The 16,089-nt window shown below is 42.9% G+C and overlaps 1 protein-coding gene across 16 annotated transcripts in view; it reads left to right on the top strand.

Moving 5' to 3' along the window:
* The window catches only part of ZNF618 (zinc finger protein 618), a 174,720-nt gene extending 159,098 nt beyond the window's left edge, over window positions 1–15,622 (top strand). For all 16 annotated transcript variants that reach the window (XM_057721701.1, XM_057721702.1, XM_057721700.1 and 13 more), the window contains 2 exons: window positions 13,295–13,396; window positions 14,042–15,622. In XM_057721701.1, coding sequence (XP_057577684.1) covers window positions 13,295–13,396; window positions 14,042–15,558 — 1,619 coding nt within the window. In that variant the 3' untranslated portion in view covers window positions 15,559–15,622. The remainder of the gene's footprint in view (window positions 1–13,294; window positions 13,397–14,041) is intronic.
* The last annotated feature ends 467 nt before the right edge of the window (window positions 15,623–16,089 follow it).

Raw genomic sequence — 16,089 nt, 5'->3', positions numbered from 1 at the left:
CCCAACACTCTGCCAAGGGAAACGGGAATGTGGGGGAGGCAGCTCACGGACCCTGCCACCCCCCCCGCCCCGGGTGGTCCTCTGGAGGCATCGGAGGTGATGTGAGGAAGGCACCTGCTGTGTATGGGGGTTCAGTAAAGGCCAAAGAGGAGCTGACCAGGAAAGAGATGGAGGGTTTGTTTAGCTGCTGTTATTTCTGTGGTCACTGTTGTAGTTAGTTATTGCTTGTCTCTCTCTTAGGTTTCTAAATCTTTCATATCACCTTCCAGCCCTGGCTTGACTAGCACAGAGTATCACAGGGCTAGACGCTCTTTAGGCAGGTGCTGTTCTGTTAGTGTGACCCGTCTTCATTCATTCATTTATCCAGCATGTATCTGTTGGGTACCTGCTGTACACTGGGCACCAATTCACATGATTTGGGGAGGGAGGGAGATTATTTATTTCTGATGTACTCATTAAAATCAGTACAGGGACTTCCCTGGTGGTCCAGTGGTTAAGAATCTGCGCTTCCAAATGCAGGGGCTGTGTGTTCGATCCCTGGTCGGGGAGCTAAGATCCCACATGCCACGTAGCATGGCCAAAAAATTTTTTTAAATAATAATAAAATAAAATCAGTGCAGAGCTGGATTGGCTGCCCATGTCATGTAAGTTCCAGTCCTCTCAAACCGATGTGTCTCTGTACCATGTGACCTCAGGCAGGAAACTTTGTCCCCCTCTCTGAGTCTCTATCTCTAAGACAAGGGCACGCAGACCTGCGATCTCCAGCTGCCCTCCTTACACCAAGGTTCCATCATCAGCCATCAGCCTTCCTGCACCAGGGAAGGCCTTGAACGCACTCAGAGCCTTTAGACTTGACCCGGTGGGGAACCAGTGGCCAAAGGTAGAAGGCTGCTGAGGACCACTGCCCGAGCACAGCGCTCAGGCCCGAGACCCCCAGGGCCCAGCCCCCACTCACTACTCTTCTGAAACCCTCTGCCCCTCTGCCAGCTCTGGAAGCTGAGCCCTAATTAGGGAAGCGTCTGGGTGCCAGTGCTTCTCCATCCCTCAGGCAGTTGGGCGGAGGCCATTAACATGCAAATCAAGGATGCGCCTGTGGGGGCCCCACCTCCCCCAAACATCCCAGCTTGTTTTCCGAGAAGAGCTTTGGGCTGCTTTGTTCTGGTTCGGTGCTGGCAGAGAAAGCCTCACCGGCAATCCAGTGCAAAGCCAGGCGGAATCCCAGCCAGGCTGAGTCAGGATTAAAGGATTGACTCCGTAGAGGGAAATTAAGCGTCATGATCTGCGCAGTTCACGGCCGCCGCTGATAAGGGGGATCAGCCTCGAATAACACCAATCTCATTAAGAGGCTGCTGAATGGCACAGGGTAATTCCCACTAATCAACTTCCTTTCTGGGCTGTAGGAAAACCTGCCTGGCCCCTGGTGACAGTTTAGGAGCAGGTTTTGGCAGCAGTAATACAAAACAGAGCTAACACATAGTGAGTGATTACTGTGTGTTGGGCCTGGTTATTGCGTCAGGGCCCCTCAAGAAGCTGGCTGGCATTATCATCCCCATTACGCAGATGAAGAAACTGAGGCTCAGGGAACATAATCGCTGGCTCGTGAAGTACCTAACATTGTTTGAGTTCTTACGTATTAGCTCATTGGATCCTCAGAACCTGCCTGAGTTGTGTCCATGTTAGCTCCCCTTTATAGATAAGGAAACTGAGGTTAAAATGGCTAAGTATAGAACATGGAAGCACATATTTGGGGCAGAAACATTTCAATTAAAAAATACGTATCAAGGGACGTCCCTGGCAGTCCAGTGGTTAAGCTCTGCGCTTCCACTGCAGGTAGTTCCGGTTTGACCCCTGGTCGGGGAACTAAAGTCCCATATGCCGCGTGGCACAGCCAAAAAAAAAAAAAAAGAACTTATCAATAAGAAAATTGTTAGCCCTGTGCAACAAGTATAGGTTTAAATAATTATCATAATATTTAATAAATATAAACTGTTGCCATAATATTTTGCCTCCAAAATGCAGTAGCTCATCCCCTCAACTGCTATCAGTAGGGCAGATGCTTTGATTTTTTACTTTTTTTCCAAGTTATAGTACTGTACTGCTTGTTTATGTTTAGAAGTATGCATTATGCAATTCATTTTTAGTATGCTGCTTCTGTGTTGTCCATTTTTTGTTCTTTTAATAAAATGTGTAAATTTCAAAATAAAATGGCTAAGTAACTTGCCCAAGGCTCTGCAGCCACAGTATCAGACCAGGGTTCTGACCCACCCGTGAACTCCAGAGCCTGTGCTCTGGACAACCACCCTCTTCAGCAGGGTGGGTGGGGTGGAGGATTAGGGATGCAGGAAGGCCCCTCAGAGGTCATCCCTTCTAGTCTCTTTCCAGGTACAGTCGGGGGACCACAGCTAGGTGAGGCCTGGGGGCAAACAAGTTGGCAGCTCAGAGTGGTAGGATTTGGGGATGGCCCCATTTAATTTCTAATCGCTTTGAGCTACTTCACCTCTCTGGGTGTCAGTCTTCTCATCTGTAAAGTGGGCTCGTCACCATTCTCCACAGGCTGGATGAGGGATCTGGAGATGATGTATGTAAAGTATTAAGGGCTATGGCACATTGTAAAATAAGACTGCGTAAGGCAGCTTTCTCCTTTTCCATCTCCTGCTAGAAACAACTGCTTTCTCCTTCCTGCAACTGGTCCCTCCTTAGGAGACAGCCTTTGTTCAAGCTTTGCATCCATTCCTTTACAGATGTCTGTGTATCTGTACATGTGTGAGCATGTGTATCTGTGGTACAAAGGGTCAGCCGCACTAAGTAAACCTTGTTTCCAGCTCTAGCTATAGAGCATTTACTGAGTACCTTACTCATGTAGCAGCCTTGTCTGTGAGATAAGGAGAAAGTTTTTTTAATCAACCATACTAGACATCATTATCTAATTAGAGGTTGAGTAATCCAGATTTCCAGGATTGCAGAAAGGCAGAAAATGAGCAGCTTGCCCAGCCCCCAGCATTTTGGAAAGAGGAGGGGAAACTGAGGCCCAGAGAGTTGAAGTGCCTAACTCAGAGTCGTAATACTCAGCCACACAGAGCCTGTTTCAAATCCAGAGCTTCCAGACCGCTATACTCTAGCAGAGAAAGTCAGTAAGAATGGCTGCTGGTTTCCATTTTAAAATTTGTGTTTCTCGTTTTACATGTGAGGTCTATTCATTAAAGGAAATTGGGAAAATGCAGAGAAGTTACAAAATGAAGAATCAGCCATAAAGCCAGTCCCTTTCCAGCCCCCCACCCTGACAACCACTGTCTGCTGTCTTTTGTTATGGTTTTGCCTTTACTGGAATTTTGTATAAATGGAATTATATGATATTTAGTCTTTTGTGTCTGGCTTCTTTCACTTAGCATACTTTTGAGACTTATCCGTATTGTGCTATGATGTCGGTACTTCTTTTTATTTCTGAGTAGTATTCCATTGTTTGGATATACCACAATTTGTTTATCCATTCCCCTACCAATGGACATTTAGGCTGTCTCCGGTTTGGGGCTGTCATGAATAAAGCTGCTGTGAATGTCCAGGTGCAAGTCCCTGTGTGGACATATATTTTTAACTAGTAGCTAGATACCTAGGAGTGGAAATGCTGGGTCATTTGGTCACTCTGTGTTTAACCTTTTAGGGAACGGCCAGACTGTTTCCTAAAGTGGCTACACCATTTTTACATTCCCACCAGCAATGTGTAAGGGGTCCAATTTCTCCACATCCTTGATAACACTTGTTATTATCTGACTTTTTGATTATAGCTGTTCTAGTATATTAAGTGATATCTTGTGATTTTAATCTGTGTATTCCTGATGACGGATGATGTACATTTTTTCATGTGCTTATTGGCCATTTAAATATCTTCTTTGGCAAAATGTCTATCAGATACTTTGCGCATTTTTTAATTTTTTGGGTTTTTTAATTATTGAGTTGTAAGAGATCTTTTTATCTTTAGATACGATATATGATATACAAATATCTTCTCCCATTCTGTAGGTTGTCTTTTCACTTTCTTGATGGTGTCAAAATTTTGATGAAGACTACCTATTTTTTCTTTCATTCTTCGTGCTTTTGCTGTCATGTGTAAGAAATCATTGCCTAACCCAAGGTCACAAGACTTAACTCATTTATAGTTTTCTCTGTTACATTTAGGCCTATGTTCCATTTGGTGTTCATTTTTGTATATGATATGAGCTAGAGGTCCAGCTTCATTCTTTTGCACGTGGACATGCAGTTGTCCCAGAACCAGGTTTTAAAAGACTATTTGTTCCCGCATTGAATTGTCCTGGCACCCTTGTTGAAAACCAATTGACTGTAAATGTGAGGGTTTATTTTTGGATTCTGAATTCTGTTTCGTTGATCAGTACATCTGTTTTCGTGCCAGTACCACACTGTCTGGATTACTGTGACTTTATAATAGCTTTGAAATCAGGAAGCCTAAGCCCTCCAACCTTGTCCATCTTCAAGAGAGTTTGGGCTATTCTGTGTCACGTAAACTTTAGGATCCACTTGTCAATATCTGCAAAAAAGACAGCAGGACTTTTGATAGGGATTGTGTTGAATCTAGATCAGTTTGGGGGATATTGCCATTTTAACAATATTGTTTTCCAATCTATGAACATGGGATGTCTTCTCATTTATTTAAGTCTTCTTTAAGTTCTTTCAAAAATGTTTTTAGTTTTAAGTGTCCAAGTCTTATACTTCTTTTGTAAATTTATTCCTAAGTATTTTATTCTTTTAGAAGCTATTATAAATGGAATTATTTCCTTAATTTAATTTTTGGAGTGTTCATTGCTAATGTAGAGAAATATAATTGATTTTTTTTTAATATATTGATCACGTATCCTGAAACCTTGCTGAACTTATTTATATAAGTTCTAATAGTTGTGTGTGTGTGCGTATTCCATAGGATTTTCTATACGCGCAGTCATGTCATCTGTAATCTGTAAGTAGAGATAATTTTACTTCTTCCATTCATCTGGATGCCCTTTCTTTTTCCTTCCTTCCTTCCTTCCTTCCTTCGTTCCTTCCTTCCTTCGTTCCTTCCTTCCTTCCTTCCTTCCTTCCTTTCTCTTTCTCTCTTTCTCCCTTCCTCTCTTTCTCTCTCTCTCTCTCTCTTCCTCTCTTTCTCTCTCTCGCTTTCTCACTTTCTCGCTTTCTTGCTTTCTTCCCCCCTGCCCCCCAGAACCTCTAATACATGTTGAGTACAATAGAGTGGGTAGTCTTATCTTGCTCCTGATCTTAACAGGAAAGTTTTTAATATTTAATCATTAACTATGATGTTAGCAATGGGTTTTTCCTTTGTCAAGTTGAAAAAGTTGCCTTCAATTCCTAGTTTGTTCAGTGTTTTTATCTTGAAAGGGTGTTGGATTTTGTCAAATAATTTTTTCTGCGTCTATTGAAATTATGTGGTTTTTGTCCTTTATTCTATTAATATGGTATTGATTTTTGTATGTTGAACCAACGTTGTGTTCCTGGAATAAATACCACTTGGCCATGGTGTATAACCTGTTGTATATGTTGCTGGATTTGGTCTGCTGTATTTTATTGAGGACATTTGTATCTATATTCATAAGGCTTAGTGGACTATAGTTTCTTTTCTTATGACTTCTTAGTCTGGTTTTGGTATCAGAATAATACCTGCCTCATAGAATGAATTGAGACGTGTTCCCTCCTCTTCTATTTTCAGAAGAATTTGTGAAGAGTTCTTTTAACATATTATAGAATTCACCAATGCAGCCATCTATTTAAGGCTGGGCTTTCCTTTGCTTTTCTTTTTTATGGTCAGTGTTTTGATTACTAATTCAGTCTTTTTAATAGGTCTTTCTAGGTTTTCTACTTCTTGAATTAGTTTTGGTAGTTTATGTCTTTCTAGGAATTTGTCTGTTTCATCCAGGTCATCTAATTTGTTGCAGTACTACTGTTCATAGTATTTCCTTATAATCCTTTTTATTTCTATCAGATCAGTAAACTTAAGTTTTTTTAAATGTCCTTTATGAGGTTGAGAAAGTTTCCTTCTCTTCCTAGTTTGCTGAGATTTTGTATCATGGGTAGGTATTGAATTTTATCACATTTTAAAGTGCATTTATAACTATGGAGATGATTTTTCTTGTTTTTTTTCCTCTTAGTGTAGGGAATTACACTGATTGGTTTTCTGTTACTAACTATTCCATTTCTGGGATAAGCTTAACTTACTCATGATGTGTTTTTATTTTTATTTTTATATTTTTTATTGTTGACAGCGTGGCATGCTTAGTTCCCCAACCAGGGATTGAACTCAGGCCACAGCAGTGAAAGCACTGAGTCATAACCACTGGACCGCCAGGGAACTCCCAAGATGTTATTATTTTTATGTATTACTCTATTTAGCTTGCTAATATTTTGTTAAGGATTTTTGTATATATGTTTATGAGGGATACTGGTCTGTAGTTTCTTTTCTTGCAATTTTTTTCTCTAGTTTTGGATCAGGGTAATGACAGCCTTTTAAAATAAATTGGGAAATGTTCTTTCCTCTTCTAATTCTTGGGAGAATTTGTTTAGAATTTGTATTATTCCTTCCTTAAATATTTGGTTGAACTTTCCAGTGAACCCATATGGGAATTTTCTTTGTGGGAAATTATGTAAACTATGAACTGAATTTCTTAATAGTTATAGAACTTGAGGTTTTTTTTTCAAATTTTTATTTATTTTTGGCTGCATTGGGTCTTCTCTGCTGCACATGGGCTTTCTCTAGTTGCGGCAAGTGGGGGCTACTCTTCGTTGCAGTGCGCGGGCTTCTCATTGCGGTGGCTTCCCTTGTTGCGGAGTATGGGCTCTAGGCACGTGGGCATCAGTACTTGTAGCGCGTGGGCTCAGTAGTTGTGGTGTATGGGCTTAATTGCTCCACGGCATATGGGATCTTCCCGGACCAGGGATCAAACCCATGTCCCCTGCATTTGCAGGCGATTTCTTAACGGCTGTGCTATCAGGGAAGTCCCAGAACTTAAGCGATTTAAGGTTACCTATTTCTTCTGGAGTGAACTTTGGTACTTTATATTTTTTAGGGTATTTTTTTTTAACCTCACTTAAGTGGTTGAATTTACTGGCCTAAGGTTGTTCATAATCATTTCAGTCCCATTAATAGGTGTAGCATCTGTATTGATGTCCCTTTTTTATTCCTGATACTAATAATTTGTGTCTTCTTTTTCTTTTTTAATCTTTCTTGTTAGAGGTTTATCAATTTTACTGATTTCTACAAAGAATTAGCTTTTAGTTTCATTGATTTCTCTCTGTTGTGTTTATCCATCTTGTGTTTCATTCATTTCTGCTTTTATCTATCTGTATTACTTCCTTTCTTTTGCTTGTGTTAGACTCAGCTTACTCTTTAAACTTACTCTTTGGATCTTTTGGTGTAGAAGCTTTATAACACTGATTTTTAAACCTTTTTTTCTAATATAATTATTTAATGTTATAAATAACATTTATTTAGATGTATCCCCCAAATTTGAAACGTTATGTGTTTTATTTTTATAAATTTATGTACTTTATTTATTAGCTGCCTTGGGTCTTTGTTGCTGCACATGGGCTTTCTTTAGTTGCGGCAAGTGGGCGCTGCTCTTTGTTGTGGTGCAAGGGCTTCTCATTGTGGTGGCTTCTCTTGTCGTGGAGCTCGGACTCTAGGTGCGCCAGCTTCAGTAGTTGTGGCTCGAGGTCTCAATAGGTGCAGCTCCTGGGCTCTACAGTGCAAGCTCAGTAGTTGTGGCACACAAGCTTAGTTGCTCTGCAGCATGTGGGATCTTCCCAGACAAGAGATAGAACCCGTGTCCCCTTCATGGGCAGGCGGATTCTTAACCACTGCACCACCAGGGAAGTCCTGCAACATTACATTTTAGTGTTTAGTTCAGAACATTTTTGATCTTCCTTATATTTCTTTGACCTATGGGTTATTTATAAGTACGATATTTAATAGTCAAAATTTTTCCAAATATCTTTTTGTTGTTGGTTTCTAATTTATTCAGTTATGGTCAGAGACTATACTTTATATGATTTCAGTATTTTTCTATTCCACTTCCTTTTTCTGGGAATCCAAATATATGTATATTGTCCACTCTCTTTTCATTTATATTCTTTTTTTTTTTCTCATGAGAATAACAATTACTAAAAGAAGAGAGTTGAAATTTCTAGTTGTAGGCTTGTCTATTTCTTATTTCACTTTTCTCAGCTTTTGCTTCATGTGTTTTGATGCTCTGTCATCATCTGCACACACATTTAGAATTATTATTTATTCTTGGTGATGTGACCCTTTTATCGTTATGCAGGGTCTCTCTTTACCGCTGGTCATATTCTTGTTCTGAGGTCTATTTTTTCTGTAATACTATCACAAGCATGACCAGCTTTCTCTTCATTACTGTTTGTATGTTATACCTTTATTTAACCTTTTACTTTTAACTTATCCATGTCTTCATATTTAAATAGGTTTCTTATAGATAGCATATCATGGGGTCTTGCTTTTTTATTAAGTATGACAGGGTCTAACTTTTTGGCATGTGGAGACTGTTTAAATGTAATGTGATTTCATTATAATTGGTTTTAAAACTACCATTTTCCTATTAGTTTACTGTTTCATTTGTTCTTTCTTTATATATAAATTTATTTATTTATTTATTTTATTGGCCATGTTGGGTCTTCGTTGCTGCACACAGGCTTTCTCTAGTTGCGGTGAGCGGGGGCTACTCTTCATTGTGGTGCGTGGCCTTGTCATTGCGGTGGCCTCTCTTGTTGCAGAGCACGAGCTCTAGGTGCGTGGGCTTCAGTAGTTGTGGCACATGGGCTCAATAGTTGTGGCTCACAGGCTCTAGAGCACAGGCTCAATAGTTGTGGTGCACGGGCTTAGTTGCTCCACGGCATGTGGTACCTTCCTGGGGCAGTGATTGAACCCGTGTCCCCTGCATTGGCAGGTGGATTCTTACCCACTGCGCCACCTAGGAAGTCCGGTTTCATTTGTTCTTTATTTCATTTTCTCTAACTTTTTACCTTATTTTGGACTGAGAATTTTTTATGATTCCATTTTTATCTCTACAGTGGATTTATTAGCTATAACTCTTTGGGGTTTTTTGTTTGTTTGTTTGTTTTTTAGTTTCTTTGGGTTTTAAACTATACATTTCTAACTTACCAAGTCTACCTTAAAAGGCTCTTAGCCCGCTTTGCATATTGTGTGAAAAACTTTCACAAAATTTTCTATTTCCCCTTCCTAGTCTTTCTGCTATTGTTGTTGTCATATAGTTTATTTCTACATATAATTACCACAATTCATTGTTGTTATTTTCCAATGAGCAGTCAATTATCTTGTTAAAGAGATTAAAAATGAGGGGAAATGTTTTTGATATCCATACATGTACAGTTTGCAGAACTCTTCATTTCTTTCTGTAGATCCAGATTCTTATTTGATGTCATTTTTTAATACCTAAAGAACTTCCTTTAACATTTCTTATAGTTGCAGGTCTGATTTTTTTTTTTTTTTTTGTCCTTCTTTTACCTCCATTTGTGAAAGATAATATCACTGGATTTCTTATTTTATTTAAAAATTTTTTTTGTGTTTTTTTTTAAATTGAAGTATAGTTTATTTATAATGTTGCATTAGTTTCAGGTGCACAGCATAGTGATTTAGTTACACATACATGCATACATCTTTTTTTTTCAGATTCTTTCCCTTATAGGTTATTACAAAATATTGAGTATAGTTCCCTGTGCTAAACAGTGGGTCCTTGTTGTTTATCTATTTTATATATAGTAGTATGTGTGTGTGTTAATCCCAGACTCCCAATTTGTCCCTCCCCCCTTTCCCCTTTGGTAACCATAAGTTTGTTTTCTATGTCTGTGGGTCTATTTCTGTTTTGTATATAAATTCATTTGTACCATTTTTTGTAGATTCTACATATAAGTGATTTTATGTGGCATTTGTTTGTGGCTTACTTCACTTAGTATGATAATCTCTATCTAGGTCCATCCATGTTGCTACAAATGGCATTATTTCATTCTTTTTATGGCTGAGTCATCGTCCATTGTATAAATATAATTTATATTATACAAATATATGTTCTAAGTATAAATATAATATAAATATCTTTATCCACTCATCTGTTGATGGACATTTAGAATTTTAGGTTGACTTTCTCTTTTAATACTTTGTTCTTTTGCCTGCTGGGTCTCTTGTCATCCTTATTTTTGTTTCCCTGTACTTAATTTTTCCCCCTCCCTGGCTGCTTTTAAGAGTTTCTCTTGTCATTGGTTTTCTATGATACTGTGCCTTGTGGTGTTTTCTTTGTATATTTCTGCTTGGGGTCAGCTGAGCTTTTAGAACCTGTTTTTATGGTTTTCATCCAATTTGGAAAGATTCTGGCCATTTCTTCCAATACTTTTTGTGCCTCACTCCCTTTTTCTGGAACTCCAATTATATGTATGTTAAACTGCTTAGTATTACCCATGCTTCATTTATTTGTTTTCAACCTTTTACCCTCTCTGGTTTTTTCTGGATAGTTCTTTTGCTCTGTCTCCAGCTTCACTGATTTTTTTTTCTTCTGTAGCATCTAAATAGCTTTTATCAGGAGTCCAACTCGAGGATGGAAGATGCCTTAGAGGACTGGGGCAGGGAGGGTGGGGGGGACTCGAGGGGGGGGGCGTCAAGGAAGGGAGGGAATATGGGGATATGTGTATAAAAACAGTTGATTGAACCTGGTGTACCCCCAAAAAATAAAAATTAAAAAAAAATAAATAAATAAATAGCTTTTATCCCATACAGTGTATTTTTCCTATACCATTTATTTTTTTTTAGAACTTTTATTGAGATATAATTGACATTCGATAGACTGCATATATTTAAAGTGTACAATTTGATTTTTTTTTCTTATTAGTAATGTATATTTGGCAAGCGGGGATGTTGGGGTGGGATGAATTGGGAGATTGGGTATACTATTTATTTTTATATTTAGACGTTCTACTTGAGTGGTTTCGTTTTACTTTAGTTCTTTTTACACCTTCCATAGCTCTCCTTATGATATTCATATTTCCCTTTGTATCTTTGAGCATATTTATGATATTTACAACAGCTGTTTATTGGCTGATTCCATCATCTCTGTCCTTTCTAGGTCTGTTTCTATTGGTTGGTTTTTCTCTGGTTATAGGTCATATTTTCCTTCTATTTTGAATGTCTGGTACTTATTAGATGAGTGACATTGTGCATTTTATATTGTTAGGTGCTCGATTTTGTATTTTTTAAAGAGTATTAAATTTGGCATACAGTTTGTTACTTGGGGTCACCTTAATACTTTGGAGACTTGTTCTTTAAATGTACTAGGGCAGATCTAGCGCAGCTCTTAATCTGTGGCTAACTTAGCCCCACAGTAAGGAGACTCTATCCAATTTCTCACGCATTGAGATCTCTCCATGCTGGTTGAGGGGACGCATATGACTTCCCCTCGTGGGAGCCCTGGGAGTCATCCGCCTACTGCATTGTAGTGATTCTGTCCCCAGGCCTGTGGAATTTGACCCTATGCATAGGCAGATTAGCTTCAGCAAAGACTCCAGGGAAAAGCAAAGACTCTGTAGTCTCCAGAGCTCTCTCTTTTTGTAACTCCCTCCTCATTGGTACTTTCCCCTGTAAATTCTAGCTGTCTTGGGCCTGCGTGAACTTTGATCTGTGTCTCTTCAACGGGACTGCTGGGCTCTGCTCAGTTCCCTGCTCCTATGCAGCAACTTGATGACTGCCTCCAGGCAGTAAGTTGTGCAGTCAGAGAGCTCACTGCATTAGTTTCTTTTTCTGGGATCACACCCTGGATTACCTGTCTGAAAGCAGTCATATCATGATTAGTAGTTGTTTGCATCTGGAGGGCAGTTCCCGTGGTCGGTCATCCTTAATGGGCAGAAGTGAAAGTCCCCTCCTCATCTTTTTTTGATGCATAGATCTGTTCATTACTTGTGAATCTAAAATATGTATCTATAAATAATACATATGATGTTATGATTAGAGCTTGCTTTTCATTATCTTATTGCATTTTTCCACGTTACTGCAGTCTATATGACCATCTTTCTAGTGGCTGCAAAATATTCCTTGAGTACACATCCCCAGAGTCTCTTGACTAGTCTCGCAGGGCTGACTGACTATGTATAAGTTGGGGAAGTCTCTTCTCTAGATATGAAAGTGTGGCCTTGACCTCTAAGGCCTGATGCCTTTAATTGAGAAGAATGGAAGAATGACGTCTGGAAACCTTGAACAGAGGCCACTGACTCGTTCACAACTTCAGGCTGTGAATTCTACCTGTAAGATGATATCTTAAGGAAATACACCCACAGCAACAACAAAAGAGCACAGGGAAACAATATTAGAATGTTAGGCAAATAGGTTCATAGCAGAAGAGTAATACTGGAAATGACACAGCTTAGAAACTCAGGACTTGGAGTGTAGTTACGCAATTTGTAGAGTATTGTTCTCTAAGAGATTGTGTGGCCATTTGTGATGACAAGCATGTAACTCAGACCATTTCTGCTCAGAAATGATGGTCGAAAAATGTCAGGGAGTAACCAGGCATAGAGGAGTGTGGCACGTGCCCATCACTCAAAACTGAATGCAACTGCATATGCACAGGTTACAGGAATCAGGGAAGTGCATGGAGCAGGCAGCTAGGAACCAGAGGACCTGGAATGTCTGTCCCAGCTCTACTGCTGGCTTTCTGTGTGATCCTGGGCAAATCCTTTTGTGTATCTAGACTTTGGTTTCCACTTCCTGCATGTAATGAAAGGGTTGAGAATTGTATACTTTATGTCATATACGGCTTTGGTTTTGTTGTGTTCACTTAATTAAGTTTAAAATATACTAAAAAGACGAAAAAGCACACTTTAAAGAAGTGAGAGTGTGAGATGCTTTCGGTCTCTTGCAGTGTAACGGGCACCCCGTCCCCGGTCTCAGAGCTAGAACTTTGTGCCTGCGGGTGTTGGGGGAGCCTCCCAGCTGGCTTCGGAATCCCTGAGCACTTACCCCACGCTAGGCACTGTCCCCAGCTCTTTTCCTGTATTATCTCTTGTTAGTCCTTCCAGCAGTTGTGTGATTATCTTCATTTTTCCAAGTGATGAAAATGAGGCTTTGCAGGCATCAGATAGTTGTCTAAGGAGCCAGGATTTGAACCCAGCCATGAGTCCCAGAGGCCATTCTTGCCTGCACCCACATGCTCTAGTTCTCGCCTTGTGAGCCGGCAGGCCTCTGGCACTTCAGGGAAACACTCTGTTCCCTTTGTGCCCGCAGCGGATAACGAGAACAACATTGCCTCCAACCAGTCCCGATCACCCCCTGCTGTCGTGGAGGAGAAGTGGAAGCCCCAGGCCCAGAGGAACAGTGCCAACAACAGTAGGTCTTTCCCAGGCAGACCCTGGAGGCTGGTGGAAGTCTGGTACACCCACCTCCAGCTGCCCCCCGCCCCCCGCTTGTTCCCCTCTGCCCCCGTCCCCACCCTCGTGCCTCCCATAGTGATGTACTTTCATGCCCGAGACCTCGTTGGTGGGAATTCTGACCTCACAGGATGGACAGAGGAGGCCTGGGGAGAAGTGATCTGTTTGTGATCGGAGAACACAAATTAGTGACAGAATCAGAGTTAGAATCCACTCTCCACAATTTCCCGTCTGCTTTTTCCTGACACTGTAGCCTCATGTATCTTGCTTGCTGGTGACTCCTGTATTAGAGGCCATTCCTATATTGAGGAAGAGGTTAGACTAGTTGGCTTCAGAGGTCAAGGTGAATGACACATGCAGCAAGTATTTGCATACATAGCACTACACTCTATTCCCATGCCTGCTGCAGGCATTACTAATCAGTCACAGAACTTTATTCCTGAGAGAGTGTCACATGTGAAAGACGGCCAGGACCATCAGTTTGTGTGCAGGATGAGATCTATTCATAATTGCTACTGCTAGATGCTTGAGTATTAGGCCGCTGCCAGAGCAGGGAGCCTTGCGTGCCAGGATTAATCACACCTCTCTTTGTGTCCCCCGCCAGCCACAGCCTGTGGCCTAACACCCAACAGCACGATCCCCGAGAAGGAGCGGCAGAACATCGCGGAGCGGCTGCTGCGGGTCATGTGCGCCGACCTGGGCGCGCTGAGCGTGGTGAGCGGCAGGGAGTTCCTGAAGCTGGCCCAGACGCTGGTGGACAGCGGCGCCCGCTACGGGGCCTTCTCGGTCACTGAGATCCTGGGCAACTTCAACACGCTGGCGCTGAAGCACCTGCCGCGCATGTACAACCAGGTGAAGGTGAAGGTGACGTGCGCCTTGGGCAGCAACGCCTGCCTGGGCATCGGCGTCACCTGCCACTCGCAGAGCGTGGGCCCCGACTCCTGCTACATCCTCACGGCCTACCAGGCCGAGGGCAACCACATCAAGAGCTACGTGCTGGGCGTGAAGGGCGCGGACATTCGCGACAGCGGCGACCTGGTGCACCACTGGGTGCAGAACGTGCTGTCGGAGTTTGTGATGTCGGAGATTAGGACAGTGTACGTGACGGACTGCCGGGTGAGCGCGTCCGCCTTCTCCAAGGCTGGCATGTGCCTTCGCTGCTCAGCCTGTGCCTTGAACTCGGTGGTGCAGAGCGTGCTGAGCAAGCGGACGCTGCAGGCCCGCAGCATGCACGAGGTCATCGAGCTGCTCAACGTGTGCGAGGACCTGGCGGGCTCCACCGGCCTCGCCAAGGAGACCTTCGGCTCTCTGGAGGAGACCTCGCCGCCGCCCTGCTGGAACTCGGTCACGGACTCGCTGCTGCTGGTGCACGAGCGCTACGAGCAGATCTGCGAGTTCTACAGCCGGGCCAAGAAGATGAACCTCATCCAGAGCCTCAACAAGCACCTGCTCAGCAACCTGGCCGCCATCCTGACGCCCGTGAAGCAGGCGGTCATCGAGCTGAGCAACGAGAGCCAGCCCACCCTGCAGCTGGTGCTGCCCACCTACGTCAGGCTGGAGAAGCTGTTCACGGCCAAGGCCAACGACGCGGGCACCGTCAGCAAGCTGTGCCACCTCTTCCTGGAGGCGCTCAAGGAGAACTTCAAGGTGCACCCGGCACACAAGGTGGCCATGATCCTGGACCCGCAGCAGAAGCTGCGGCCCGTCCCGCCCTACCAGCACGAGGAGATCATTGGGAAGGTGTGCGAGCTCATCAACGAGGTCAAGGAGTCCTGGCCCGAGGAGGCCGACTTCGAGCCCGCCGCCAAGAAGCCCCGCGCCGCCCCCGGTGAGAACCCCGCCGCCCAGGAGGACGACCGGCTCGGGAAGAACGAAGTGTATGATTACCTGCAGGAGCCCCTCTTCCAGGCCACCCCGGATCTCTTCCAGTACTGGTCGTGCGTGACCCAAAAGCACACAAAACTCGCCAAGCTCGCCTTCTGGCTCCTCGCAGTGCCGGCCGTGGGGGCCAGGAGCGGGTGTGTAAATATGTGTGAACAAGCACTTCTCATCAAAAGGAGGCGACTGCTCAGTCCAGAGGATATGAACAAACTCATGTTTCTGAAGTCCAACATGCTTTAAGACTTCCAGATGAAAAAAAAAGAAAGAAAAAGAAGAGAACGTTAGAAAAAAAAAAAAAAAACAACCACACAACACTGTCGCAAACAAAGAAAGGAATTTAAGTTCTAAACACTGTGGACCTCATTATAAATGCCCCCTGGAAACTTAAGTGCTTTTTCCAGCGTGTGTGTGCACGTGTGTGCAGACCTGCACGTGTGCACCACGGGCATGGACGGCTCTGTGCTCACCTGCCTGGCCGCAGAAGCGTCGCACACGCGTGCACACACATGCTCCCCTGGTGCATGTACGCACGCCTGCTCGTGGGTGCGTGTGCATTAAACTGGGCGTGTCAGGAAAGCTGAGTGTTTGGGAAAGAGGGAAGGTGCTTCACCTCCTTTTCTCAGTAAGGGGGCTTTAAAAGACTCCATTTTCAGGTGTGCAGATCGGTAGCAAACTGATGTTGTGAAATGTTCAGGCAGCTGAGATCTGAAGTGACTTGACGCTCTCTGTCCTTCACCCTGTGGTCCCCCCCTTGCCTTCCAGCCCCTCCCC

This window comes from Hippopotamus amphibius, chromosome 2 (assembly GCF_030028045.1).
Source record: "Hippopotamus amphibius kiboko isolate mHipAmp2 chromosome 2, mHipAmp2.hap2, whole genome shotgun sequence".
Taxonomy (NCBI): Eukaryota; Metazoa; Chordata; class Mammalia; order Artiodactyla; family Hippopotamidae; genus Hippopotamus; species Hippopotamus amphibius.
This window is presented reverse-complemented; position numbering and strand designations above follow the sequence as displayed.